The sequence below is a fragment of the Phacochoerus africanus genome, chromosome 2 (genome assembly GCF_016906955.1).
Source record: "Phacochoerus africanus isolate WHEZ1 chromosome 2, ROS_Pafr_v1, whole genome shotgun sequence".
NCBI classification, from domain to species: domain Eukaryota; kingdom Metazoa; phylum Chordata; class Mammalia; order Artiodactyla; family Suidae; genus Phacochoerus; species Phacochoerus africanus.
This window is the reverse complement of record NC_062545.1, coordinates 18,913,391-18,936,871: the sequence shown is the minus strand read 5'-3', so window position 1 is coordinate 18,936,871 and position 23,481 is coordinate 18,913,391. Positions and strand designations below refer to the sequence as shown.

Sequence of the window (23,481 nt, the reverse complement as noted above, 5' to 3'; positions counted from 1 at the left end):
GAGTGAGGCCAGGAATCAAACTTGCATCTTCATGGACACTGTGTCCGGTTCTTAACCTGCTGAGCCACAGTGGAAACTCCAGGGGAGTGATTAAAAAAGAAAAACTAAGAATTAAAATATTGCAGCCTAGCAGAATAACTCAATTTGTTTATATTGATTCAACATTAGCTATAGCCTTCCCATAGCTAATTTACACTTGCAGTTTTAATGAAGGGTAGTAAAGATTGGGGTGCTATGGATTATGTATGTATATGTGTGTATATGTATCTGTATATTTCCATTCCAAAAAGTTTAAATTAGCTCTGTTCAAAACCAGCTTTTCTGTGACCTCTTTTGAGTTCATTTCCTTGCTTTTGCCTTTCCTTTCTCTGTCTTTTCTGATCCCTCATTACCTTCTAACTGTGCTCATCCAGTAACGCGTGCTAGAGGTTGTTGCATTAGGGTTCACCGGTCTGTTGCCTGAATGAACAATGAAGACAAAGCTTCAGTGAACATCCCAAGCTCCAGTTTACCAAGAGCATCCCTGCAAAGCTCATAATAGGCTTTAAGGGATTGGCCCCATGAACCACGGCTTGTAGTCGTATTGATGATGCTTGCTGTGGCTCCTGCTCCCAGTTCAAGTGTTGCTGCTCCTTCATTGCGTGGGACCAGAGAAGCACATCTCAGTCACCGTATAATCCATAAGTCTCCGCGCCACTCAGGATCCTAAAACGGCAAGAGCCACAGAGACTGGAATATTTACCTGTTCCTTGCCTCCTACTTCCAACCATAATTTACATGTTTTTAAGATATAAATAACAACTGTTAACCATGTAATTTTCCTCACATTTGCTTTCTGCCTACATTGACACAACCGGTACAGCTGGTAGCAGAGTGTTTCTAGCACAATGTATTATCCTTGCCAGGAAAGAACAAAGATTAAGGAAATCTCTGGTTCAGATGTAAAGGAGAAATGGTCAGTTCATTTTTTTTTTTCTTTAATTAGACTTTGTCTGCCTTTCTCCCTCCTGCTTGGTTATTTGAGTTCTTTCTTTACCTTCCTTGAGTTTCTGCCGTATAGGCTGTCGGTGCCAAGAGAGTGCCAATTGCTGCTTTGGGTTCCAAGAACTTTCCAGTTTTCCTCCCTCCCTCCCCCCTCCTTTGTCTTTCCAACCAAAGATCAGCCTTCACAGGATGTTGGAAAGAAAATCTTTTATTTTTAAATGCTATATTTTAGTTAAATGCATAGATCCACAATTAAAACTGTTCTTCATTCAGAGCATCTAAAAGAGCTGGATGACAGGGAAAATACTGACCATCCAGCTATTCCCTGATTTTGCTATTGACTGTTGCCTCATTCTATGTAAGGGAGGGCTCTGTGGTAAGAAGGGGAAGGAAACCCACGGATCAATGGGATTCCACAACTGCAGTGTCCCACGTGGGGACTCGCAACATAATTGTCTTTCTTAACTCTTTTGGGTTTAATATTTAAAGGGAAAACTAAAAGGAACTGGAGAGATCAATTTAGAAGTTACCCCAGAAAAAAAAAAAAAAAAACACAGAAAATCACGGGCACTGTCTCACTTCCTTCTGCCCAGTGGGCAGCCTTTCCACTTCTGCAAGAGCTGTTGTTTAAAATGTCATGCCTAGGAGTTCCCGTTGTGGCGCAGTGGTTAGCACATCTGACTAGGAACCATGAGGTTGTGGGTTCGATCCCTGGCCTTGCCCAGTGGGTTGGGGATCTGGCGTTGCCGAGAGCTGTGGTGTAGGTTGCAGACGCGGCTCAGATCCCGTGTTGCTGTGGCTCTGGCATAGGCCGGCGGCTACAGCTCTGATTCCACCCCTAGCCTAGGAACCTTCATATGCCGCGGGAGCGGCCCTAGAAATGGCAAAAAGACAAAAACAAAAACAAAAAAGTCATGCCTGGTGTTTACTTTCAGTGCTCACTGTGTTAGTGCATGGCTGTGTGTCCCATGCATTGAGCATCTACTTCTCTGTCAGCTTCAGACTCCTCTGGGAATATCCACAGCTCTTTTCGTGACCTGCTTTCTTTTCTGCTTCTGACCTTTATTTCCACTACTATATCCATGTATTAGTCCGCATTTTTTTCCTGTCCTAAGCAATGGTGTTACAGAGGTTAACCCAAAGAAGACATTTTTTACTACAAAACTTGTCTAGAAAGTCTTTCGTGCACTTGAAATAGCAGCAAATGCCAGTAATAACTCTACAAGACATTGCTGGCTTTCTCCCTTGAGACTTCATCCTTTCATGTTGTAAATCTGGAAAGCAACTAAGTAGACTAAAGAAATCTAGTATTGGCAGGATCCATAAAGCCTTTCAATAAAAAAAAAACCTTTATGTATCCTAGTACATTTCTATTTAACTCACTGAAATTTGCTGGGTAGTTAATCTAATCAGTGCTATGTTAAATGTTAAACTGTACATATAATCTTGGAAGATTAAAAAAAATACATCACAGTATATTTTTCTTTTTAGAAGTAGTAATAAAGAAGCCTGAACAGTTCCTTGAGATTTCAAGTCCGTTTTTGAACTATAGAATGCCTCCATTTACAATTCCAACAGAAACGTAAGTACAAAGACATTCCTTCCTACAAAATACGTCTTGTTAACACATGCAGCTTTTTGTTATTTGTGCAGTTAAAAATGAATGCTGGAGTTCCCGTCATGGCACAGTGGTTAACAAATCCAACTAGGAACCATGAGGTTGCGGGTTCGGTCCCTGGCCTTGCTCAGTGGGTTAAGGATCCGGCATTGCCGTGAGCTGTGGTGTAAGTCACAAATGTGGCTCAGATCTGGTGTTGCTGTGGTTGTGGTGTTGGCTGGCGGCTACAGCTCCGATTAGACCCCCAGCCTGGGAACCTCCATATGCCGCAGGAGCAGCCCAAGAAATGGCAAAAAGACAAAAAAAAAAAAAAAGAATGCTTTTGGTGACAAATGTATGAAAGTTTGTGTCAGTATAGTGATTATAGGAAAACAAAAATTTTAGGTTCTAATTCACAGTAATAAACAGCTAAGATAAATTTGAATTGGTCAAAATAAGGCCTAAATATGTCTGGCTTTACAGTTTTGGCTTCTGTGTTAGAACAACACACGTATTTTGTTTTTCTTTAAACATTAGCCCTGGTGAATGTTTGTGGTTATTACCTGACAATTAAATCACAAGATCAGATGATTGTCCTAGAAGCCTGGGAGATGAAGTTTGTCAGTCTTAGAGGGGAGGGAAAAAGAGAGAGAGAGAGATGACTAAACACAACAGCAGAGACAATGAAGAAGAAGAGGAGGAGGAAGCAGAATCCAGGCTTCCTCAGATTTGCATACAGTGCGGGAGAAAGACTATGATCACGGTCTAATGTTTTTAATGAGTTTGTGGAGGTGGAGAGAAGTCCACAAACAGCAAAAATGAGAGGGAATGTGGGTGATGAGCGGAGGATATGATTATTGCCACTAAAATGTGGTCATTTGTCACGCAGCAATTGATAACCAATACATGGATGCACACATGTATCAAAGACTATCACATTTATTCTTTGAATCTGTGGGATTAACTGTACTTTAGTTATCCCTCAATAATGCCGTCAAATATACAAGTAAATAATAGTACATAAAATGGTTTAAAAAGTCAAATAGGGATTCTAGAACCAAGGAAGACAATAACTGAAATTAAGAATCCAATAGATGTGGGAGTTCTCTTGTGATACAGCCGGTTAAGGACCCAGTGTTGTCACTCTCATGTCACTGCTCATGTCACTGCTGTGGCTTATGCATGCTGTGGGCATGGGCCACCCCCCCCCCAAAAGAATTCAGTGGATGTGTTTGATCACAGATTAGGAAAGAAAAAAAGACCGCAAAATGGGAAATAGGTCAGAAAGTAATATCCAGACTGAGGTATGGAGGCAAAAAAACCCCACGAAAAAACAAGTAAAAGTATAGTAAAAGACAGATGAGACCAGTTGAAAAAGACCTACATACTTGCAAGTGGGTCTCAGCAGTAGAGGTTAGAGAGTTTGGGGAAAGATCATGAAATAAAAATGTAATGATCCAAATCATCCCAAAGGTTAAAAAAAATCAACTAAAGATTCAGGAAGTTGTGGAAAAAAGTCGTGACGTAAACATGAACAAAACTGCAGCTAGATACATCATAATAAAACCAAAGGCAAACATTGCACAATAATATGGAGCTATAACACCAAAGAAATACTGCCACAAAAATCAACACAGACAAATACCACAATAATGTGAGACCCAAGAAATCTGGTACCAAAAGGATACAGTTTATTTTTAATTTTTCTATTATTGTTCATCATAAAAAGAAAAACAATAATATGGTGTTGGAAGTCTTGACAGACTGTTAGCTGTGGTGAGGGCTGCCAGCCTGATTGGAAAGCTCATCTGGCAGGGTTTGTAGGATGCCACAGTATGAATATCTCTCCATCTGATAGTGCTGATAGGGCCATGTTTACTCGGTGATGTTTCAGCAAGTTTTACATTTTATGACGTGGTTTTTTTTTTTTAATATATTTTTAAACCTCAATAAAAATTCATTGAAAGTTTCAAATGGTGTATTGGTCACAAATAAGGGCCATTAGATATGGTTTATCCTCCTCTTAGACATATTAAAACCTACGATCAGCATATAAGCTGATGAGGAAAAGCAAGCAAAATTTAGACCCAAATTCTGTTCATTATGTTCTTCTACTTTTATTTTATTTTATTTGTTTTCTTTTTAGGGCCGCACCCACGGCATATGGAAGTTCCCAGGCTAGGGGTCAAATCAGAGCTGTAGCTGCCAGCCTGTACCACAGCCACAGCAATGCCAGATCCAAGCCACATCTGCAACCTACACCACAGCTCACAGCAATGCCAGAGCCTTAACCTGCTGAGCAAGGCCAGGGATTGAAACCCTGGCCTCTTCATGGATCCTAGTCAGGTTTGTTACTGCTGAGCCGTGATAGGAACTGCCTGTTCTACTTTTAGAGCCTCTGTACATCACAGTTAATTTACATTTTATGGTCTCTAAGTAAGTTGAATGTATTAGAAATACTGTTCAAATCTTTTACCTTTAGGGCTCTTATCAGTTCTGCACATCAAGCGTTAAACACTGAAAAGGGGGTGAGGTGGACCCCTAGGCAGTGAGTAGAGAAATGAGGTGGTTAGCCTTGCCAAGCCATGAGGGACAGCTTTATAAACAGAAAAGACAGTTTGCTGCTACTTTGGTTTTAAAATTTTGTTCTGTTACATATGTGCAAATCTAGCTTTCCTGAGACTTTCATTTTAACTTATAAAAAATCTTGTTTTATATATGGTTAATTTCCATACAAGTGTTAAGTAAGTTTAGTCAGCTAAATTTATTTAAACAATTTAAATTGTATTTACAATATTAATGTATTTTATTTTCACTTTAAGTACTTTGAAAAGCCAAATATCATAACAAATAAAAGCTTGCCAAGAATGTAAATCATCATTAAAAACTTCAAATAATCAGGAGTTCCTGTTGTGGCTCAGCAGGTTAAGGACCTGACATAGACTCTGCAAGGGCGGGTATGATACCTGGTTTCAGAGATAGGGGCTGGATTTGGCGTTGCTGTGGCTGTGGCTTAGGCTGCAGCTGCAGTCTAATTAGACCCCTAGCCTGGGTACATCCATATGCTGTGTGTGTGGTCATAAAAGAAAAAAAAAAAACCTTCGAAGAATCAAAATGATGTACTTTGAGAACCTTGATTTTTTTTCCTAAGCATACTGTTGATTTTTACAACCGCAAATTTTCTTATACATTTTACTTAATCATAAAACTAAAATTAAATATAAAGTTAAACATTTTATAGCCTAATTTGTTGGGTCGTCTAACATGCTACACTTTTCTCATGTGTCACAAATACAAAATACCACATAGAGGCAGAATTTTCTTAAACTTAACAAAAATGTTAATCAATATAATTTTTCTAATTAATGTTATACTTAGTATTACCCACTAAGATGATGATTTTTCCATTCCAAACAATTTCTGGTTATCTCTCAGTGGATATAGATTGCATACTACTCTAAAAACTTTGCAGATTGTACAAACCAGAGCTGCAGACCACCAGGACAAATTTTCTCAGGATTCGAAATATTGCACCCAGACTACTACAATCTCTGAGCAAACATGGACCACAAATGGGTTGGTTTCATAACCTGGACTTCCCACATGACTCTCTTACTCGAATTTCTTTCTTTTTCTTTCTTTTTTTTTTTTTTTTTGTCTCTTTGCCATTTCTTGGGCTGCTCCTGCGGCATATGGAGGTTCCCAGGCTAGGGGTTGAATCGGAGCTGTAGCCACTGGCCTATGCCAGAGCCACAGCAACGCGGGATCCCAGCCGCGTCTGTGACCTACACCACAGCTCACGGCAACGCCGGACCCTTAACCCACTGAGCAAGGCCAGGGATTGAACCCGCAACCTCATGGTTCCTAGTTGGATCCGTCAACCACTGAGCCACGTCGGGAACTCCTCTTACTCGAATTTCTTATGCCTTTTTTCAGCTTTTTTACCAAATTAAAGTGAATGAAATTCTATAATCCAGGTCTGGGTGACTTCAGCACTTGATTGGATTCTCCTAATCCATTCACGCTTGAACCTGGTGTGAATTTCCTAGCATATCCATCCTACCTGGCAGAGCCCAAAGCAAAAATATGTGAATGGCATTTCCCCATTTCGCCCTCCCTGACTGCTGTGCAGTCAGAGTTCCCAGGTCAGGATCAGAGCAAGATGTTTTTTTGGCGAGGCCTGGAGATTAACCCCTCCGCAACTGCCTTACTTTGGAACACTGTCCCTGTAGCAAAGACAACCAGGTTTGTTTGCCCATTCCTGGTTTCCAGCCTTGTTTGAGCAAATGGGAGCCTTACAAATGTTTGTGCTGCCCTCTAGTGACAGTTTCGGGTAAAGCGGAAATATTTAGCTTGAGGCGAACTAAGTTTTACAAAACACTGGCAAGAAAAAATCCAAAAGTTTAGGAAGTTCTCTATCCATGAAATTAAATATTACCTATGAAACTCTTACCTCAAATGTTTTTCCTATAATCAATATCTTTTTATTGTATCTATAAACTTCTAGCTATGGCAGTGTTGATTTGGGGTCATGTCAGCAATAACTTGAAAGAAAATACTGTACATTTGGCTAGTATAAATATCACGGTTATAAACTTCAGTACTCACCACTCATAATTAACTTTCTGACTCCAAGCCCTATTTCACTGATTGGTACTTTAATACAGAATCAAATCAATTCTAAATGTCAGATTCCTGTGTGTTCTGATCATTAACATTCAAAGATAATCACCATAGCTTTAAAATAAATGGTGTTCCCAGAAAATTTTTTATACCAGTGCACTGACTGATAGAGAATATGCTTCAGTAGTATAGAAAGCATGAAATGTTTATAACACGAAGCAAAAAAATATTACTGGTTGTAAAAAATGAGAGTGATAAAATGAACAAAATCAGAAATTTCTATTATTGTCAAAACATTAATATATAATGGAATGTTATTCAGCCATTTAAAAAAAGCAGGAAATCTTGCTATTTGTAACAAAATAGACAGACCTTGAGGACTTTATGCCATGTGAAATGTCAGGCAGAGGAAGACAAATATTAGATGTTCTCACTTATATGTGAAATCTAAAAAAACAAAACTCACAGAGAGAAGAGGAGACCAGATTGGTGGTGGCCAGAGGCAGAGGGTTGGGGGTGGATGAAATGGGTAAAGGTAGTTGTAACTTTAAAATGTCTTATCACAAGGAAAAATATTGTAACTACATGTATTGATGTATATTAACTAGAGTTATGGTTATCATTTTACCATATATACAAATATTGAATCTCTAGGTTCTATACCTGAAATTAACATAATATTATATGTCACTTATAGCTCAATAAAAACTGCAGTTGTGCAATAATAGCTTTAAACAAGAGACTAAGATAACAGAATTTTTTTTTTCTTCCCCATTAGTCATTTTGTGCGATCTTTTATTAAGAAAGGTGTACTCCCAGGATCTGGCTTATCTTCCATTACTGAAAATGATGAAACTGCAGTCTATAGCCAGATAGACTTAGGTCAATTGACAAGAAATATCTCTCAGGTAACTATTTTACTCTTATTATTATCTCGATTCTTAACTAGAAAAGATTTTTTTCTTAAATTGTGAAATATATATAAATACATTTGAACACAATAAAGAATACAACGAAAATAAGCTTCTCATGTACCCATCTTCTGGATTAGAAAATAGAATACGCATCTCCTATAGAAGGCTCTTGTGTGTCTCTTCTGCCTTGTATCTCCTATCTGCATTCAGGGTTTGGTATTAGCAAACCCCATACTCTTCTAATTTTGCCAATTATGGATACATTTATAAACAATATATAGCTTTTCTTAATTGTTATCTTAATTTTATTTATGTGGAATCTTGTATTCTTCTGGGACTTCTTAACACCCTTTATGAGATATGTCTCTTTTTCTACTTGTTACAGTTTATTCATTTCACTGGTTGAAGGTATTCAATGTATAACTAGTCTACCATTTAAAAAAAAAAATCTTTCACAGTGTTAATGGCTACATCCACTGCTTTTTATTTCTTACTGTTGCAAGCAGTGGTACCAAGACTCCTCCTAAATGTCCCTCTACACATGTGCAAGGATTTCTGTGGTTCCAGGGTTTGGAAACTCACATGTGTTATGTCTACCTTTGTCAATCTTCTAAAACACATGACGAATACAACTCTTCTGCTTCTGCACATGAGTTGTGTATTGGTGATAGGGAACAGTGGAAGACAGAGCAGCTGTTTAGGTTAGCGCTGTATGAACATACACCCTCACTCTTTGATGGTTGAAGGACTACTAAGTGTTAGGTGCCAGATAGCCAGCCAGCCCAGGTCATAGGAATATCTGTGGACAGGAAGATATGACCACATGGAATCTGACAATGGGCCTAATAACTGCCGTCATGTCAAAGTGTGATCGGCACGCAGGACCTTTTCAGATTTTGCAACAACTCTGATGTGGTGTAAGATATTATGATTTCTTTTTGGATAAAATCACAGTTATTACCAGTAACATTGTGGCTACTCACCTGCCTTGACAAAATTGATAATTGAAGAAAAACTGAATGCTGAACTTCAGCTAAAGATGAAAAAATTCTTTTAGACATCCTTGTTCATGGATTCTGGAAATCTCACCATGGGCTCCAGTGGACACTAGACTACTAGGAGGCTCTGCTCCAAGTATGACTCTGGGAGTATCACTGATGGGTCTTAGGATATTCGACTGTTTAACCTTACAGTAAAGTGCACTGGATGAGAATTTTCTCTGCCCCATGTTCTGGCCAGCACACATATTATCTGATGCTTCAACTTTTGCCAATGTGATGGGTGTGAAAGGATTTTTAACAGATTAACATGTGCAAACATAAAATTATAAGGTGTACATTAAGAAGTCTGGTTTCCATGAAAGTACCTCTCCCACTTTCACTGCGCTGCCGTCTGTAGAACACTTTCCAGGGTGTCTTTATGTGAACACAAAGAAACACACTATATTCCACCATCTCCTCTTTTTCTACCCAACGGTTAACAAGATTAAAAAAAAAAAAGCAAAAAAACTTAATACGTACTGAAGGTAATTTCACTATGCCTAGAGAGTATTTGTTTGTTTGTTTGTTTTGTCTTTTGGTCTTTTTCTAGGGCTGCACACTCGGCATATGGAGATCCCCAGGCTAGGGGTCTAATTGGAGATGTAGCCACCAGCCCACAGCAACTCGGGATCCGAGCTGCGTCTGCAACCTACACCACAGCTCACGGCAATGCCAGATCCTTAACCCACTGAGTGAGGCCAGGGATAGAATCCGAACCCTCATGGTTCCCAGTCGGATTCATTAACCACTGAGCCACGACAGGATCTCCGAGAGTGTATTTTAAAGGTCACATGGCATTTCATTATATGAATGAACCATAGTTTATTTCTACCGAACTCTGTAGGTGGTAGAGGAGACCTTGGAAGCCCAGCATCACAAGCAGGAAAACACATCATTTAGTATTAGTTGAAAATCAGAGGCTAACAGATGAGAACCTTTGCAAGGAGAATGAGTAGACTTTAACATTTTGAAAGGGTTTTTTTTTTTTTTAAAAAGAAACAAAACAAAAATTCAAACAATGTGTGCAGTAGTTTTAAAGAGTCAAAAATTACCAACAAGATCATCATGAAAACAGCCAACCTGTTTTATCTCTTAGCCTTCCTCCCCAGAGCTTTTATGTCATTTACATGTTTCTTCTGTTACATGTCTCTGTGTTTTAAATAGTAGGCTTTATGAAGGCAGAGATCTTGATTTTCATCATCTATTTTTTCTCCTGCAGCACCTGCAAAGATGCCTAGAACTAGCACATGGCAGATACTGTTATGTTTTTGCTAGTGACTGAATTCCATTCTTTCTTGATCTGTCAACTTAGACATTCTCGCTTGACTTCCTGCTATGGAAGGAAGGATTTAGTACTCCAGTACGCCTGTACTCACCAACCACCCCTGCCTCTACTTTCCTCTGTCCTGCAGAATTTTTCATTTCATGAGTTTTTGTCAAATCAGTATCCTAGCTGAGAGGTTGGACACCCTGTCTAGACTTCCTGAGCTGTTACATGATGCTTCTCACCTAAGAGGGATGAAAATGTTGGGGGAGCTTAGGTTCTGTGAGCATTAACAGCTGGAGCCCTCACACTGGAAATGAAGAGCTCTCTGCACCATGGCGTGAAGGGCAAGATCTCAGACCCAGATGCCCACTGACCCCTGGGTTCTCAGTGCCCTTGTATATTTTGTAGCTCTGGCTCCTGGCTCTTAACTAGGACTGGCTGCATAATTTGTGGGATGAAAATGCAGGGCCCCTTGTTCAACAATTATTAATCTCAAAAGGGTGGGGGAGTTCCCCTTGTGGCGAAGCGGAAACAACTCCAACTAGTATCCATGAGGATGTGGGTTGGATCCCTGGCCACGCTCAGTGGGTTAAGGGTCCAGCATTGCCGTGAGCTGTGGTGTAGGTCACAGATGCAGCTCACATCTGATGTTGCTGTGGCTGTAGCGTAGGCCGGCAGCTACAGCTCCGATTCACCCTCTAGTCTGGGAACCTCCATATGTCACAGGTACAGCCCTAAAAAGACAAAAAGGAAAAAAAAAAAGAGAATGGCAAAACAGTGAGCGCAAAATATCAGGCCCTCCTGAGCACAGCATCCTGGGCAACTACGTAGGTTACATGCCCACGAAGCTTGCCCTGCCCTTGAGCTTGCTTTAGACACCCAATCAGGCTGATAGACTGCAGACCATGGAATTGTGTGCCATTTCTGGCTGAAGCACTTAATGCTTCAATCAGGAAACCACATGTCCTAATGGCAAGGCTATAAGGTACAAGGGTCCAGGTCCCTACATCACAACTGGGAAAGGGACCCCTTAAAAGCCCCTGAAATGGACTGAAGCTTAGGGAGAAATTCATCCTATGTTAAGCCATTGAAATTTCAGGATTGGTTTGTTATCTCTGTCTAGCCCGGCCTGATATAGTCTGTTTTTAAATAAAAAAACTGCCTTACTTTTACCCTTAAAATAGATGAAAATGAAAGGGACAATAGGTCTTTTTTCAGACTTTAGCTAGGAAGTAGTATTTAGTGCAAGTCCGGTGTTAGTTATTCACATTTCCTCTTCCACCTTCATCATTTCTTCAAGCTGCAATAGAAGAAAAAATGATAAAAAATAAAAATAGTCATCCTTTAAAAATTTTAGCCTCATAAGGATGATTACTGCTGAAGCAAATTGCTTTTCTTATACAACTTTTTTGTACAAACTAACTCCTTCATTTTCTTTTATCTGCTTACTTTTCTACGGCACCATTAGAAAGCCTTCTCAAACACTTTTTTTAAAAAAAAAGAAAGAAAAAAGAAAATTCCTCTAAACACCGTTTACCACACAAACACATCAGCTAACTCCATCAATGCCAAGAGTTTTCCCGGAGCCATCATCCCCCTGGAATCGTTTGCTCACTTGCTCTTGTTCAAACTGATGGAAACTTGCACCTGTCATTGTGGGATTTTTCTCTCTCTCCTCTGCTGGATTTTCTAATTTGGGGAAACTATGTCTTCCCCCTAGTTTATACCCTAACTTTGATGGCACATCTTCTGATACTCCTTGAGAAAAGATTTCTGGGAAGTGAAAATCCTGAGGGGTTTGTCTGCCATCACATGTCTTCGTTCCACCCCCTCACCTGACTTGTATTTTGGCAGGTTACGGAATTCCAGTTTGGATGTTCTTGCCTTCAGAACTTGAAAGCTCTTCCTTAATCTTTTGTCTGTTACCTTCAAGCATTGCTGTTAAGAATAGAGATGACATTTTGATTCTTGATCTGTTGTGTGCGACTCTTCCTCCCTCCCCCCGCCCCGGGAAAATTTTAAGACCCTCTTTCCATTCTTGGAATAATAAAAATATACAATGATTGCCCATGTAAACGATCCTGTTTACATGAACTGTGCTAGGTATTCCATGGGCCCATGCAACCTGGAAACTTCTGTTTTTCAGTTCTGGAGAATGTTTTATACTGTTTTCCCAAGAATTTCCTTTTCTTAGAATGATAATATCGAATACGTTCATGTTGCTGTGCAATCAATCTCCAGAACTCATTTCATCTTACAAAAGTAAAATTTTATACCCACAAAAACATTCCCCATTCTTCCCTCTTCTCACCCCTTTAAAATCACCGTGCTACTTTTTGTCTCCAAGGTTCTGGTTGCTCTAGGTGCCTCATACAAGTGGAATCATATTGCATTAGCATTTGTGTGGCTACCTTATTTAACTTAATATAATGTCCTTACAGTTCATCTGTGTTGTACCATGTGTCAGAATTTCTTTACCTTAAGGCTGAATAATATTCCATTGTGCATATATATATACCACATTTGTTTACCCACGCATCCATCACTGGACACTTGGTGAATAACGCTGCCATGAACATGGGTGTATAAATGTCTCTTTGAGATACAGGCTGCAGTTCTTCTAGGTATATACTAGATGTGACTGTTTCCCATAGCAACCAGACCATTTTATTTTCCCACATAGAATGTAAAAGTTTCCAACTTCTCTATAAACTCATCAACACCTGTCATGTCCTGTTTTGGGCTTTCGTTTGTTGTTTGTTTTTTGACAGCAGCCATCCCAGTTGGTGAGGGTAATATCTCATTGCAGTTTTCATCTGTATTTCCCTGAGGATTAGTCGTGTTGAGGATGTTTTCATGTGCTTGTTGGATAAATTTCTATTCAAGTCTTTGCTCATTTTTTAATTGGGTTGCTTGTTTTTGTTCTTTGTAGAAGTTCCTTATATATTCTTGATAACTCTTTATTAGATATATGATTTGCAATTAATTTCTCTTGTTCCATTGGTTACATTTTCACTCTATTGTATTCTCTGAATGACAGAAGGTTTTATCTATATAGTCTAATTTATTTATTTTGTGTTGCCTGTGTTTTTGTTGCCATATCTAAGAATCAGTGTCAATTCAATATCATGAAGCTCTTCACCTATGTTTTCTCCTAAAAGTTCTTTTTTTAAATTTCAGTCTCTTGGTCTTTTGAGTCAATTTTCATCCAAACCTTCCATGGAATTTGCTCACTTTCCTATTTTTAGTTTCTAGGAGCTCTCCTTTGCCCTTGATTGTATTTTTTTTTTTGTCTTTTTGTCTTTTGTTGTTGTTGTTGTTGTTGCTATTTCTTGGGCCGCTCCTGCGGCATATGGAGGTTCCCAGGCTAGGGGTCGAATCGGAGCTGCAGCCACCGGCCTACTCCAGAGCCACAGCAACGTGGGATCCAAGCCTCGTCTGCAACCTACACCACAGCTCACGGCAACGCCGGATCGTTAACCCACCGAGCAAGGGCAGGGACCGAACCCGCAACCTCATGGTTCCTAGTCGGATTCGTTAACCACTGCGCCACGACAGGAACTCCTGATTGTATTTTTATAGGTTTATTATTTGATACATGAATAACCTCTTACTTTTCTGATATTACAAACTAAAAAATTTCTCCCAAATTATTATTTCTGTTTCCTATGAATCTCCCTACCCACACCCATTTCTTCCTTTTATAGGAGACTCTTTCCTTGTTTGTCTGGCTGGCAATACTTTGTTGTGCACATGTGTTTAAGGAATTTATGACATTAAAGAACTGCTGATTAGAGGAAGTCTTATGGCATGAATAGAGCTTTAGTGTGAGATAACTGGGGGTAAATGAGCTTCATCGGTGGTGGCACTAGCTCCAAACACTAGATTCCCTGAGGTTTTTCCCTGTCTGTTCAGTTTCTCAGGTTAAGGGTCCTCTAATCTCCCAACTGGAGTGGAATGTGGTCATAAGGATTGTTTAGTCTTATCCACCAGAGTGATTAAAGCCAAGCAGCAAAGAGTTCCTAAGAGTCTCAAATCTGAGCATGTGGGAGTTCATGTAATTCCTCTCCTCTCTGTACAGGAGCCTCTCTTGCTTTCCCTGGTGTCTGTGAACCCATATCTGGAGACTTTTTATTTAATTTCTCCACGTGAAGCAACTTTTGGTGTCCTGTTTAAGCAGAAGAAGGATACATGCTAAACCATAAGAGATTAGAGAGAGAAGATTTGTCTGTTGTTTTTTAATATAGACATTCAACCCATTCCTGTATTTTCAACCGATAGCTCATTCTTTTCGTCTCAGATGCCTGTTGGTTGTTTCTGGAGTCCTAAGGCGTGGATGGGCTTGCTTCTCACTAGCCCTTAGTATTCACGTATCTCACTCTGTTTGCTCCTCCCTCCACTCTACAGCACCCATCATCAGTCTGTGTCAATTTATCCCATGTTATCTTTGATATTTATTTTAATTGTGTTCCAGAGATGAATTGTACCTGTGAACACAACTTATTTTCCCTGTTAATAATTTGAGAAACCATTTTTATAATTTGAAATCATCCTTTCTAGGTTCTGGACCCAAATTGCCAATCATAATCTCATTTTACTCAATCTGTATTAATGACAGGTGCCTCCTCCCCACTAATATATCTATTTGGGGATGTTATTGTTTTAAAATAGCTTTTATTATAAGGTTCAAACATTTAATAAGCTCACATAGTCTGTATTTTGATGTTACAAACTTCACCTCTCAACCAAATTCACAGATTTTGAATTTTAAGGTTAAAAACAAATTCCGTTTTGCTGTATGTTTTAGTAAGTGTTTGTAGAAACCTAAATCTTCAGTGTTTAAAAGACTGTCTTAGTTCTTTTCACGACTGTGGTGCTTTAGAGAGGTGTAATATTTTGTTGAATTTTTTCTGAATGTGTTCTTTTCAATTCACAGGGTAATGTTGCTTCACAAGCTGTGCTTGGAAAAGGTAAATTAATAGTCTTCTCATGATTTTTTTTTTTTTTTTACAGACATCAAAGCGCTAAGGGGTCTCTGTTTCTTGACAGCTTTTCGAGCTCCATTCTGCTGGCTCTCAGCAGTGGCACTCCACTGCTTCCTCTGATGTGTTGGGTCTAATCTCCTCTGGGCTAGAAAAATCACATAATCTCACTTGTTAAATTCATGCTTAAAGTCCACATAAAAGATGATCTGATTAAAGCCCCATGAGTAAAAGTTCATGTGTTTTAATGCGTGCGCGGTATGATCAAAGCACTAAAACCACTGCAAATTCCTCAGTTCCCAAATAAAGACTTGGCCAAGGCTCAAATCCCAAAAAGTGTTATGTGGCATGTATCTATATAACATTTTGGCTCAAGAAAAGTGTATGAGAACTTTATGGCATTACTTGATACACATAAAATGAGATGACAGAATCACCGACTGAGGGGAGCAATTACATGGTGTACAGAAATCTGTGAGTCACAAGAGATCTTTCAAGTTTTTGTTTCTCCTGTTGTCTGAGTCATCCCTCCTTATGTGACTATGTCTGTTTACAGCTGATTCTAAATAATAAACTAGCTAATTTATAACTTTATAATCTCTAAAGAACGTGTGCACAGATTTATGAAAGTGATTTCAAAATTTCTGAGCCCTCTACTAGGCGTGTAAGTTATGACCAAGTTCTCCTGAGTGTGTAAAAATGGGTCTCCATATGGACTTCCACAAATCGGAGGCCTGCGTGTAAATGATTATCTCAGTAAATATTTTCTCAAAAACAGACTTCAGTGTGTGAGCTCCCCTCTAAAACTTTCCACATCTTAATAACTTAATAGGTAACAATATTGGTGTGTTTGACACAGTTGTCTTCTGCTTTGCTTCTGCTTTGCACAGATGAACTAATGGATTTTGGATTGAATGACATAGCTCATCCCGCTGAGGGAACCAGCTTAGAACGAGATTTGTTCAGCCAGACAACAGCAACACAGGAAAAATCTCAGGAAGAGCTTGCAACAATAGATAACGGTGTTTCCAAAGAAATATGGCTGGATTTTGAAGACTTCTGTGTGTGCTTTCAGTATGTGTAAATTTTTGTGTACATTTAATGTAGCAGATCTATAAACTACTCATTTTTAGCTTTCTTTTAAAAGGGTTCAACCATTATCAGTCTGGTGTTAATATAATATCAAACAAAAACATTAGAAGGAAATAAGTGTGAGTGGATTGCCCACAGGAAACATGAATATCCAAACCAGTCTCAGGTCAGTTTCAGCTTACCCTCAAAACTTATTTGTTGATTAAGGAAGACAGTTTTTTTTTTTTCCCGGAGAAAGATCATGTCTCTCCTTTTCAGGCAGTTAATTCAATGCAGTTATTGTTTTCCCCAGCTTTATTGAGAAATAAAATTGACAAAATTGTAAGTAAAGTGTGCATGATCATGAACTGATACACACATGCACTGTGAAAAATCCCCCCACTAAGTTAATTAGCGTATCTGCCACCTCATATATTTATCTTTTTATTATGTGTGAGAACATTTAAGTTCTATTCTCTTAGCAAATTTTAATTATATGATAGAGTGTTATCAACCGCAGTCGCTATGTCATTCATTAGATCTTCAGATCTTATTTACCTTATAACTGAAAGTTGGCACTCTTTTACCAACCTCCCCCCACCCCTGTTTCCCCCATCTCCTAGCTCCTGGTAACCAATTTTCTCTTCTCTGAGTTGTTATTTTTTTAACTTTCAGCTGTCTTTTACCTGTTCAATCTATAATAATTTGCTTCTAAGAAACGTAACAAGTAGTACTAGTCTGTTGCATAGAATGACAATAACCTATTGTAAATAATGTTTTTCCAGGAACATATATATTTTCCACAAGCCAAGTTCATATTGCCTTAACTTTCAAAAAACAGAATTCAAGGTAAATATGTTATGATCTCTTCTCTTTCCCTTCTTAAATTGTTGATTGAATCATGCTAGTGAATTCACATTTATCAAGCATTTCTAAACCTGCAGCATAATTATATTTCACAGTTTAATTTGTAGGGTCTTCTGACCTCTTATCCAGATAGTAAGCAAACTTCTGCTACCTCATATTCCCAAGTGTGATCCATCCTTTCATATTGCAGTGGCTAGATCCTGGGCAGCATTATTATATCAGTTCACATTAAGGAAATTTTGACTTTTGAATAAATGAAGGAAAAGCGCAAATAAATTCACTATGCTAGATTTCACTTAGTGTTTACTGACTTGTGCACAGTTCCTAAAACATAAGCACATTTTCTCTCTGATTTCTGTCATTTTCAACTACATTCTTTCTCCTCCTGTGGTTCATTCCCCTTCATCCATGTTGCCATCATCTGGTCAAAGCCTAGAAGTCCTTCAGAACAGTATGGATGTCCTTATCCTGTGAGACCTCCTCCCCTGACCGTAGAGTCTGGGTCAACACCCTCACTCCATGCACTCAGTGGGACTCTCTCACCCAGACATCTTCCTCCTTCCGTCCTAAGTGCTTGATCACATCTCTGGGACTCTCCGCCTGCCCATCCACTTGGTGTCAGCATCTTAAGGAAGGCTCTGTCCTTTCCTTTGCTTTGCAATCCATGTCCTGGCAAGGTAGGAACTTAATTTAAAAAAAAAATAGTTGAATGAATTTATAATTAACAAATCTTACATTGAGCAGAATTTGAGGAACTAAATTGTATTGAAACTTGCCTGTTGCTTATACGGGGCCATGCAAGCCCTCAGTGAGAATCTGAGCCTCCATGAGCTGCATGCACAGTTGGGGGAAGCAAGGCATCTTGGAGTTGACTTCTTCCTTTGTGCTTGTACGGGATGAAAACAAGGCAGAGAAAGCCTTGTGAGCATTCCTCAAGAGTCTCTGATGAAAGGAAGACTCAGGTCTGTAGTAGTAACCAGGGGGGTGGGGGTGAGGGGTCTGCAGAATGGTTGACCTGGTTCTGAAGTTTATCTCTCAAAACACCCAGAGGAATGCTTTGACTTTATGAACATAAAAAGACTGTTAAGTGGGAATGATAGAACCCAGCGTATGGTTGGAGAATAATGTACAGATTACAGTTCATGTAGGAATATCGTCATATTCAGACTATTGGCAGTAATTCAGTGAGAGTCATTTATAGGTGATAACCTTATAGAGTCATTTATAGGAGTTGTTCCTAGCTCTGACCTACGTTCTTTTTTGTATCGACTTCTCCTAGCAAACTCAATGAAAGTACTATTATTTTATCAATATTCAGGTAAGGAAACTGAGGCTGGCCAGGTTTGAGTAAATTGCCCAAGATCACCAATTAGGAGGTGGCACAAGCATCATGAGAACAGGTTTCTCTGATGTGAAGCTGGTGCCTTTCTCACTAATGCATCTTTGGAGGAGGTAGGTTAGTGAACTGGAGTCAGGCTGCCTGGTGTTGAATCCAGGTTTCACTTGGGTGGGACTCTGAGCAAGCGATTCAAGTTCTCTTTGTCTCAGTTTTCTTATTTATAGAATGATAGTGATGAGAGTCCTACATCAGAGAGCTGGGAAATAAATGAGAGAATATGTATTCGTGGCGCAGCAGAAATGAATCTGACTAGTATCCATGGGGTTGTGGGTTTGATCCCTAGCCTCACTCAGTGGGCCAGGGATCCAGCGTTGCCCTGAGCTGTGGTGGAGGTGGCAGACATGGCTCACATTCTGTGTTGCTGTGGCCGTGGCTGGCAGCTGTAGCTCCAATTCAGCCCCTAGCCTGGAGACTACCAAACGCTATGCAGCCCTGAAAAGCAAAACAGCAACAACAACCACTACTTAGAAGAATGCCTAATATTTAGTAAATGAAAGTAAATTCTGGCTGTCATCATTATTACTAAGAACAGTTTGCATGTGAGTTTTTGTTATACATCACCACGCTAGTGTGTGTGTGTGTGTGTGTGTGTGTGTGTGTGTGTGTGCGTACTTGGAAAATGGCCATCTGTTCTTTATTCTCATCCTATTGATTTTTGAAGAGATGGTACATAATTTTTTTTCTTTTTAGGGCTGCACGCACAACTCACAGAAGTTCCCAGACTAAGGGTCAAATCAGAGCTGTAGGTGCCAACCTACACCACAGCCACAGCAACGCAGGATCCAAGCCACATCCACCACCTATGCCATAGCTGTGGCAGTGCCAGATCCTTAACGCACTGAGCGAGGCCAGGGATCACACCTGCATCCTCATGAATACTAGTTGGATTCTTAACTCACAGAGCCACAGTGGGAATTCCTAGAATTTTTTTTTTTTCTTTTTGAAGTCCCAGCTTAACAAAATAAAATGACAGCATCCATTATGAGTCTCCTCATTCCCCTGAAATTTTCTTTTTCCTTTAACATCCATGGTCTGAGAAAATGATGATGACCTTTTCTTAGAGGATGTTGTGGGAACCCAAGGATTGGCAGAAAGTATTGTCCATAGTCTGAGGCCAAGCACTCCTGACTTTAGTGGCCACAGGTGCTGCCAGCTAAGCTGGAGCACAGAGCCCGTGGGCTCCCTCTGCACCCCTCTTAGATGCTCCATGGGAGATGTCATGGGGGTTAGCGGGGGGGGCTCTCAGAGGTGCCGTGTGCTGGCACCAGGGCAGAGCCCCTGCATGTGGCCTCCAGGGTCACCTCCCCCTCACATTCCCAGCTTCTTTAACATGACAGCAGATGAGCTCTGAGCAGAAACCCCTCAGTCACACAGGCTGGGCTGGCAAACTCAGGGTCCTTGGTAGTTTTAAATAGTACATATTTGAAACAGCTGCCCCTATCACCAACATGTTGCGGCAAAAAGAAAGCAAATGAAAGTGTCAGATGGAAAACACTGGAGGAAGTAAACATTTAAAACAGTTACGCGGTGTCAAGCATTTCTAGGCATTTTGTCATACCTGATTAACAAGGATTCCTTTCTCACAGTATTATTAGAGACTTTTCTTTCATCTCCCAACTTGTTATTTAAATGTAAAATAATACAGAAAGCTTTTAAAGTGTAATGACTGTTAAATTAAACACAATTACTCTATACCATCCGTCAAAATTATGTTGAAGGACTAGGAAACAAATGCAATAATAACACAATAAATGAGAAGACCAGCATTGAAGTCAGATAGATAGACCTACTTTTGAATCTCGGCTTTGCTATTTGCAAGCTCTGTGACCTTGGCAAACTACTTACCCTCTCTATGTTTCAGTTTCATCATTCATAATTATGGATATGAATAGTACCCACATAGAATGTATTTAAATCATGTTCATGTAATCTTCACAGGGCTGACCACTAAGGGACATTCCAGTTGTACTCAGTACTTTTTCTTGTGTGCCTAAAAAAAAAATATGCAGCTTGGTTCACTAGCATGTAATGGGTTTATTTCTGAAGATCTTGTAGAAAGAAGGTATAGCAGGGTTTATATCACCACCAAGTAAGATACCTTAATATATTTCCATCTTCTGCCAAAGTCACTCCATGATCTGTTAACTTATCAGGGACCCCTCTCTGAGCACTGCTCAGCTCTGGGCTCAATCTCTTCCTCTGTTTGTCATTCTTGGAACAAGCGTATCCTTTTACTCATGGAGAAGAGCTTTGAGTCTCTCTGACGTGGTGGTCAGTCTCACACAGGCCCTCCAGACCCAGCTTCCATGGACTGTTGCTAACATTCACCCATCAATATGATTTTCTTCTTATCATTCAACCTGTAAAGTACTTATTGTCGTGTCTAGAACACGCCACATTATCTATAAATGTTAGGCATTGTGCTTTTCTTAGAAGTGGAAAATACACATACAGCTTTAGTAGACTAACAGTGATGGATCTGATTTCTTACAGTTCTCAGATGAACGTGTGTCCTACTATCTGTTTGTGGACAGTCTAAAACCCATTGAACTACTGGTTTGCTTTTCCGCGTTGGTTCGCTGGGGAGAATCTGGAGGTAAGGGGGCTATGAGAAAAATTATAGTCTGAAAGCCCAGCTCACGTTCTTTCTAGGAGAAATGTAAAAAATTTAGACTCTGGTTGAAGGAACTTATTCCCTCTCCAGACGCTAAGGAAGTCACACACCACTTCCCAAGATCATCCTCCTGGGACATACAGGATTATGCTCGCTTTTGCCACCCGCCCCACTCTTTGTTGTGGTCACCTCTTCGGCACACATGGTCACCCTGTTTCTTTCTCCCTATACACACCATCATTCTTGATTCTTTCAAAATCTATTGGAAGTCATGAACTCTTTCTTCTTTGTCTTTTGTCTTTTTTGTTAGGGCCACACCCAAGGCATATGGATGTTCCCAGGCTAGGGGTCTGATCGGAGCTGTTGCTGCCGGCCTACACCACAACCACAACAACGCCAGATCTGAGCTGCATCTGCAACTACACCACAGCTCACGGCAATGCCGGATCCTTAACCCACTGAGCAAGGTCAGGGATCGAACCCGCAATCTCATGGTTCCCAGTCGGATTCATTTCCGCTGCGCCACAACAGGAACTCCTCTTTCTTCTTTGATTTGATAATTCCAAAGATCTTTTTTTCCATCCCACCTTGACCCCTTACTTTCATGGCTGTATTTTAGACCTTATTGTACCAATAACTGGCTTATTGCTATCAGTTTCGAGTTCTCTAACCACTACCTCTGAATCTCCAGTTCACTCTCTCTAGAGCTCCTACCCCTACAATTCTTGGACTGAGCTGGGACCACCATCCATCGACTCTACCACTTTTTATGTGTCCACTCTCCTCACATCCTTATTTCTCTTACTCTAAACACAATTTCCATGGCCCAGCATTGTATTTATATCCTCACATGTGCCCTCAACCCAAATGTACTCTCTTGTCTTATGTTCCTGGCAAATCCTATTATTGGTTAAATGTATCTCTTTGCCTAACCTTGGGTTGCATCAGAGCAGCTGAATATGACGGGAGGAAAAAAAAATGCTACTAGCTAGTCTCACTCTAAACTGAGGACCACAAATCCCAGGAAGCCCCTAAGCACAGCCGACATTTCCCCAGTTCATGCATTATCCTACTCTTACTCCCATGGGTAACTGATGCTTTCAGACCTTCAGATCTCTTCCTGTGCCTTTGCATCTCCAACTCCCACTCCCACCCTTCCTCATTTTCAGCTGATGCCCTTGGCGCTGTTTTCAGTGAAGAGATAGAAGAAATCAGAAATGACCCACTTCATCTTCTTATAATGAACTCCCCCAAGTTCTAGGCGGCCCATCAGTTCTCAGAGATGGGCTATTCCTTCTCTTCTCCAAGGCCAGCCTTTTGTCAACACATGCACTTAGGCACAAAACATCATTCTTTAATTATTTGGCTTCTTTTCTTAAAACATATGTATTTAACTCAAATTAATAATTGCTGAGAGAGTTCCTGTTGTGGCTCAGCAGTTAATGAACCTGACTAGTATCCATGAGGACGAGGGTTTGATTCCTGGCCTTGCTCAGTGGGTTAAGGATCTGGCGTTGCTGTGAGCTGTGGTGTAGGTCACAGACAAGGCTCAGATCCCACGTTACTGTGACTGTGGCATAGGCTTGCAGCTTCAGCTCTGATTCGACCCCTAGCCTGGGAACCTCTGTATGCTACAGGTGTGGCCTTAAAAAGACAAAAAACAACAAAACAAAACAAAACAACGCAGTAGCTGATACTGCACAGTTTCAGTAAATATTTGCTGAATGCTTAATATTGAATTTCTTTCCCACTTTGAGGGCAGAGACTATGATTTTCCACCTAGATATACCCAGTGCTTTGAATGATGTCCCATATGTCGCAGGTAGGCAATAAATAATTGTTGAATGAAATTTCCAGATTTCAGTGGTGTGAGTTTAGTATGTCTGCCTAAGGTAAAGCTCCAGGGCCACACCATAGCCTAGAACATTGAAATTCTATGTGCATAGAGGTGTTTCAGACCATGTGGGGGCCTTGAATCCTTAGCTTGAATGTTACCTGAAAACTGGGTGAGAAGTATTTAGCCCTCAGCTACTGATGAAGAATAGTTCATATTTTCTATCCATTGTAAGAGAAACGTTTGACATTGAAATTAAAATTTTGGAGTTCCCATCGTGGCGCAGTGG

At 40.1% G+C, this 23,481-nt stretch overlaps 1 protein-coding gene across 1 annotated transcript in view; it reads left to right on the top strand.

The window, feature by feature from the left end:
- The window catches only part of ADGB (androglobin), a 160,083-nt gene that overhangs the window by 63,958 nt on the left and 72,644 nt on the right, over window positions 1-23,481 (top strand). Inside the window, exons 12-17 of the mRNA XM_047769989.1 lie at window positions 2,476-2,566; window positions 7,983-8,112; window positions 15,362-15,395; window positions 16,298-16,481; window positions 17,264-17,327; window positions 21,238-21,340. Of these exons, the coding sequence (XP_047625945.1) occupies window positions 2,476-2,566; window positions 7,983-8,112; window positions 15,362-15,395; window positions 16,298-16,481; window positions 17,264-17,327; window positions 21,238-21,340 (606 nt within the window). The remainder of the gene's footprint in view (window positions 1-2,475; window positions 2,567-7,982; window positions 8,113-15,361; window positions 15,396-16,297; window positions 16,482-17,263; window positions 17,328-21,237; window positions 21,341-23,481) is intronic.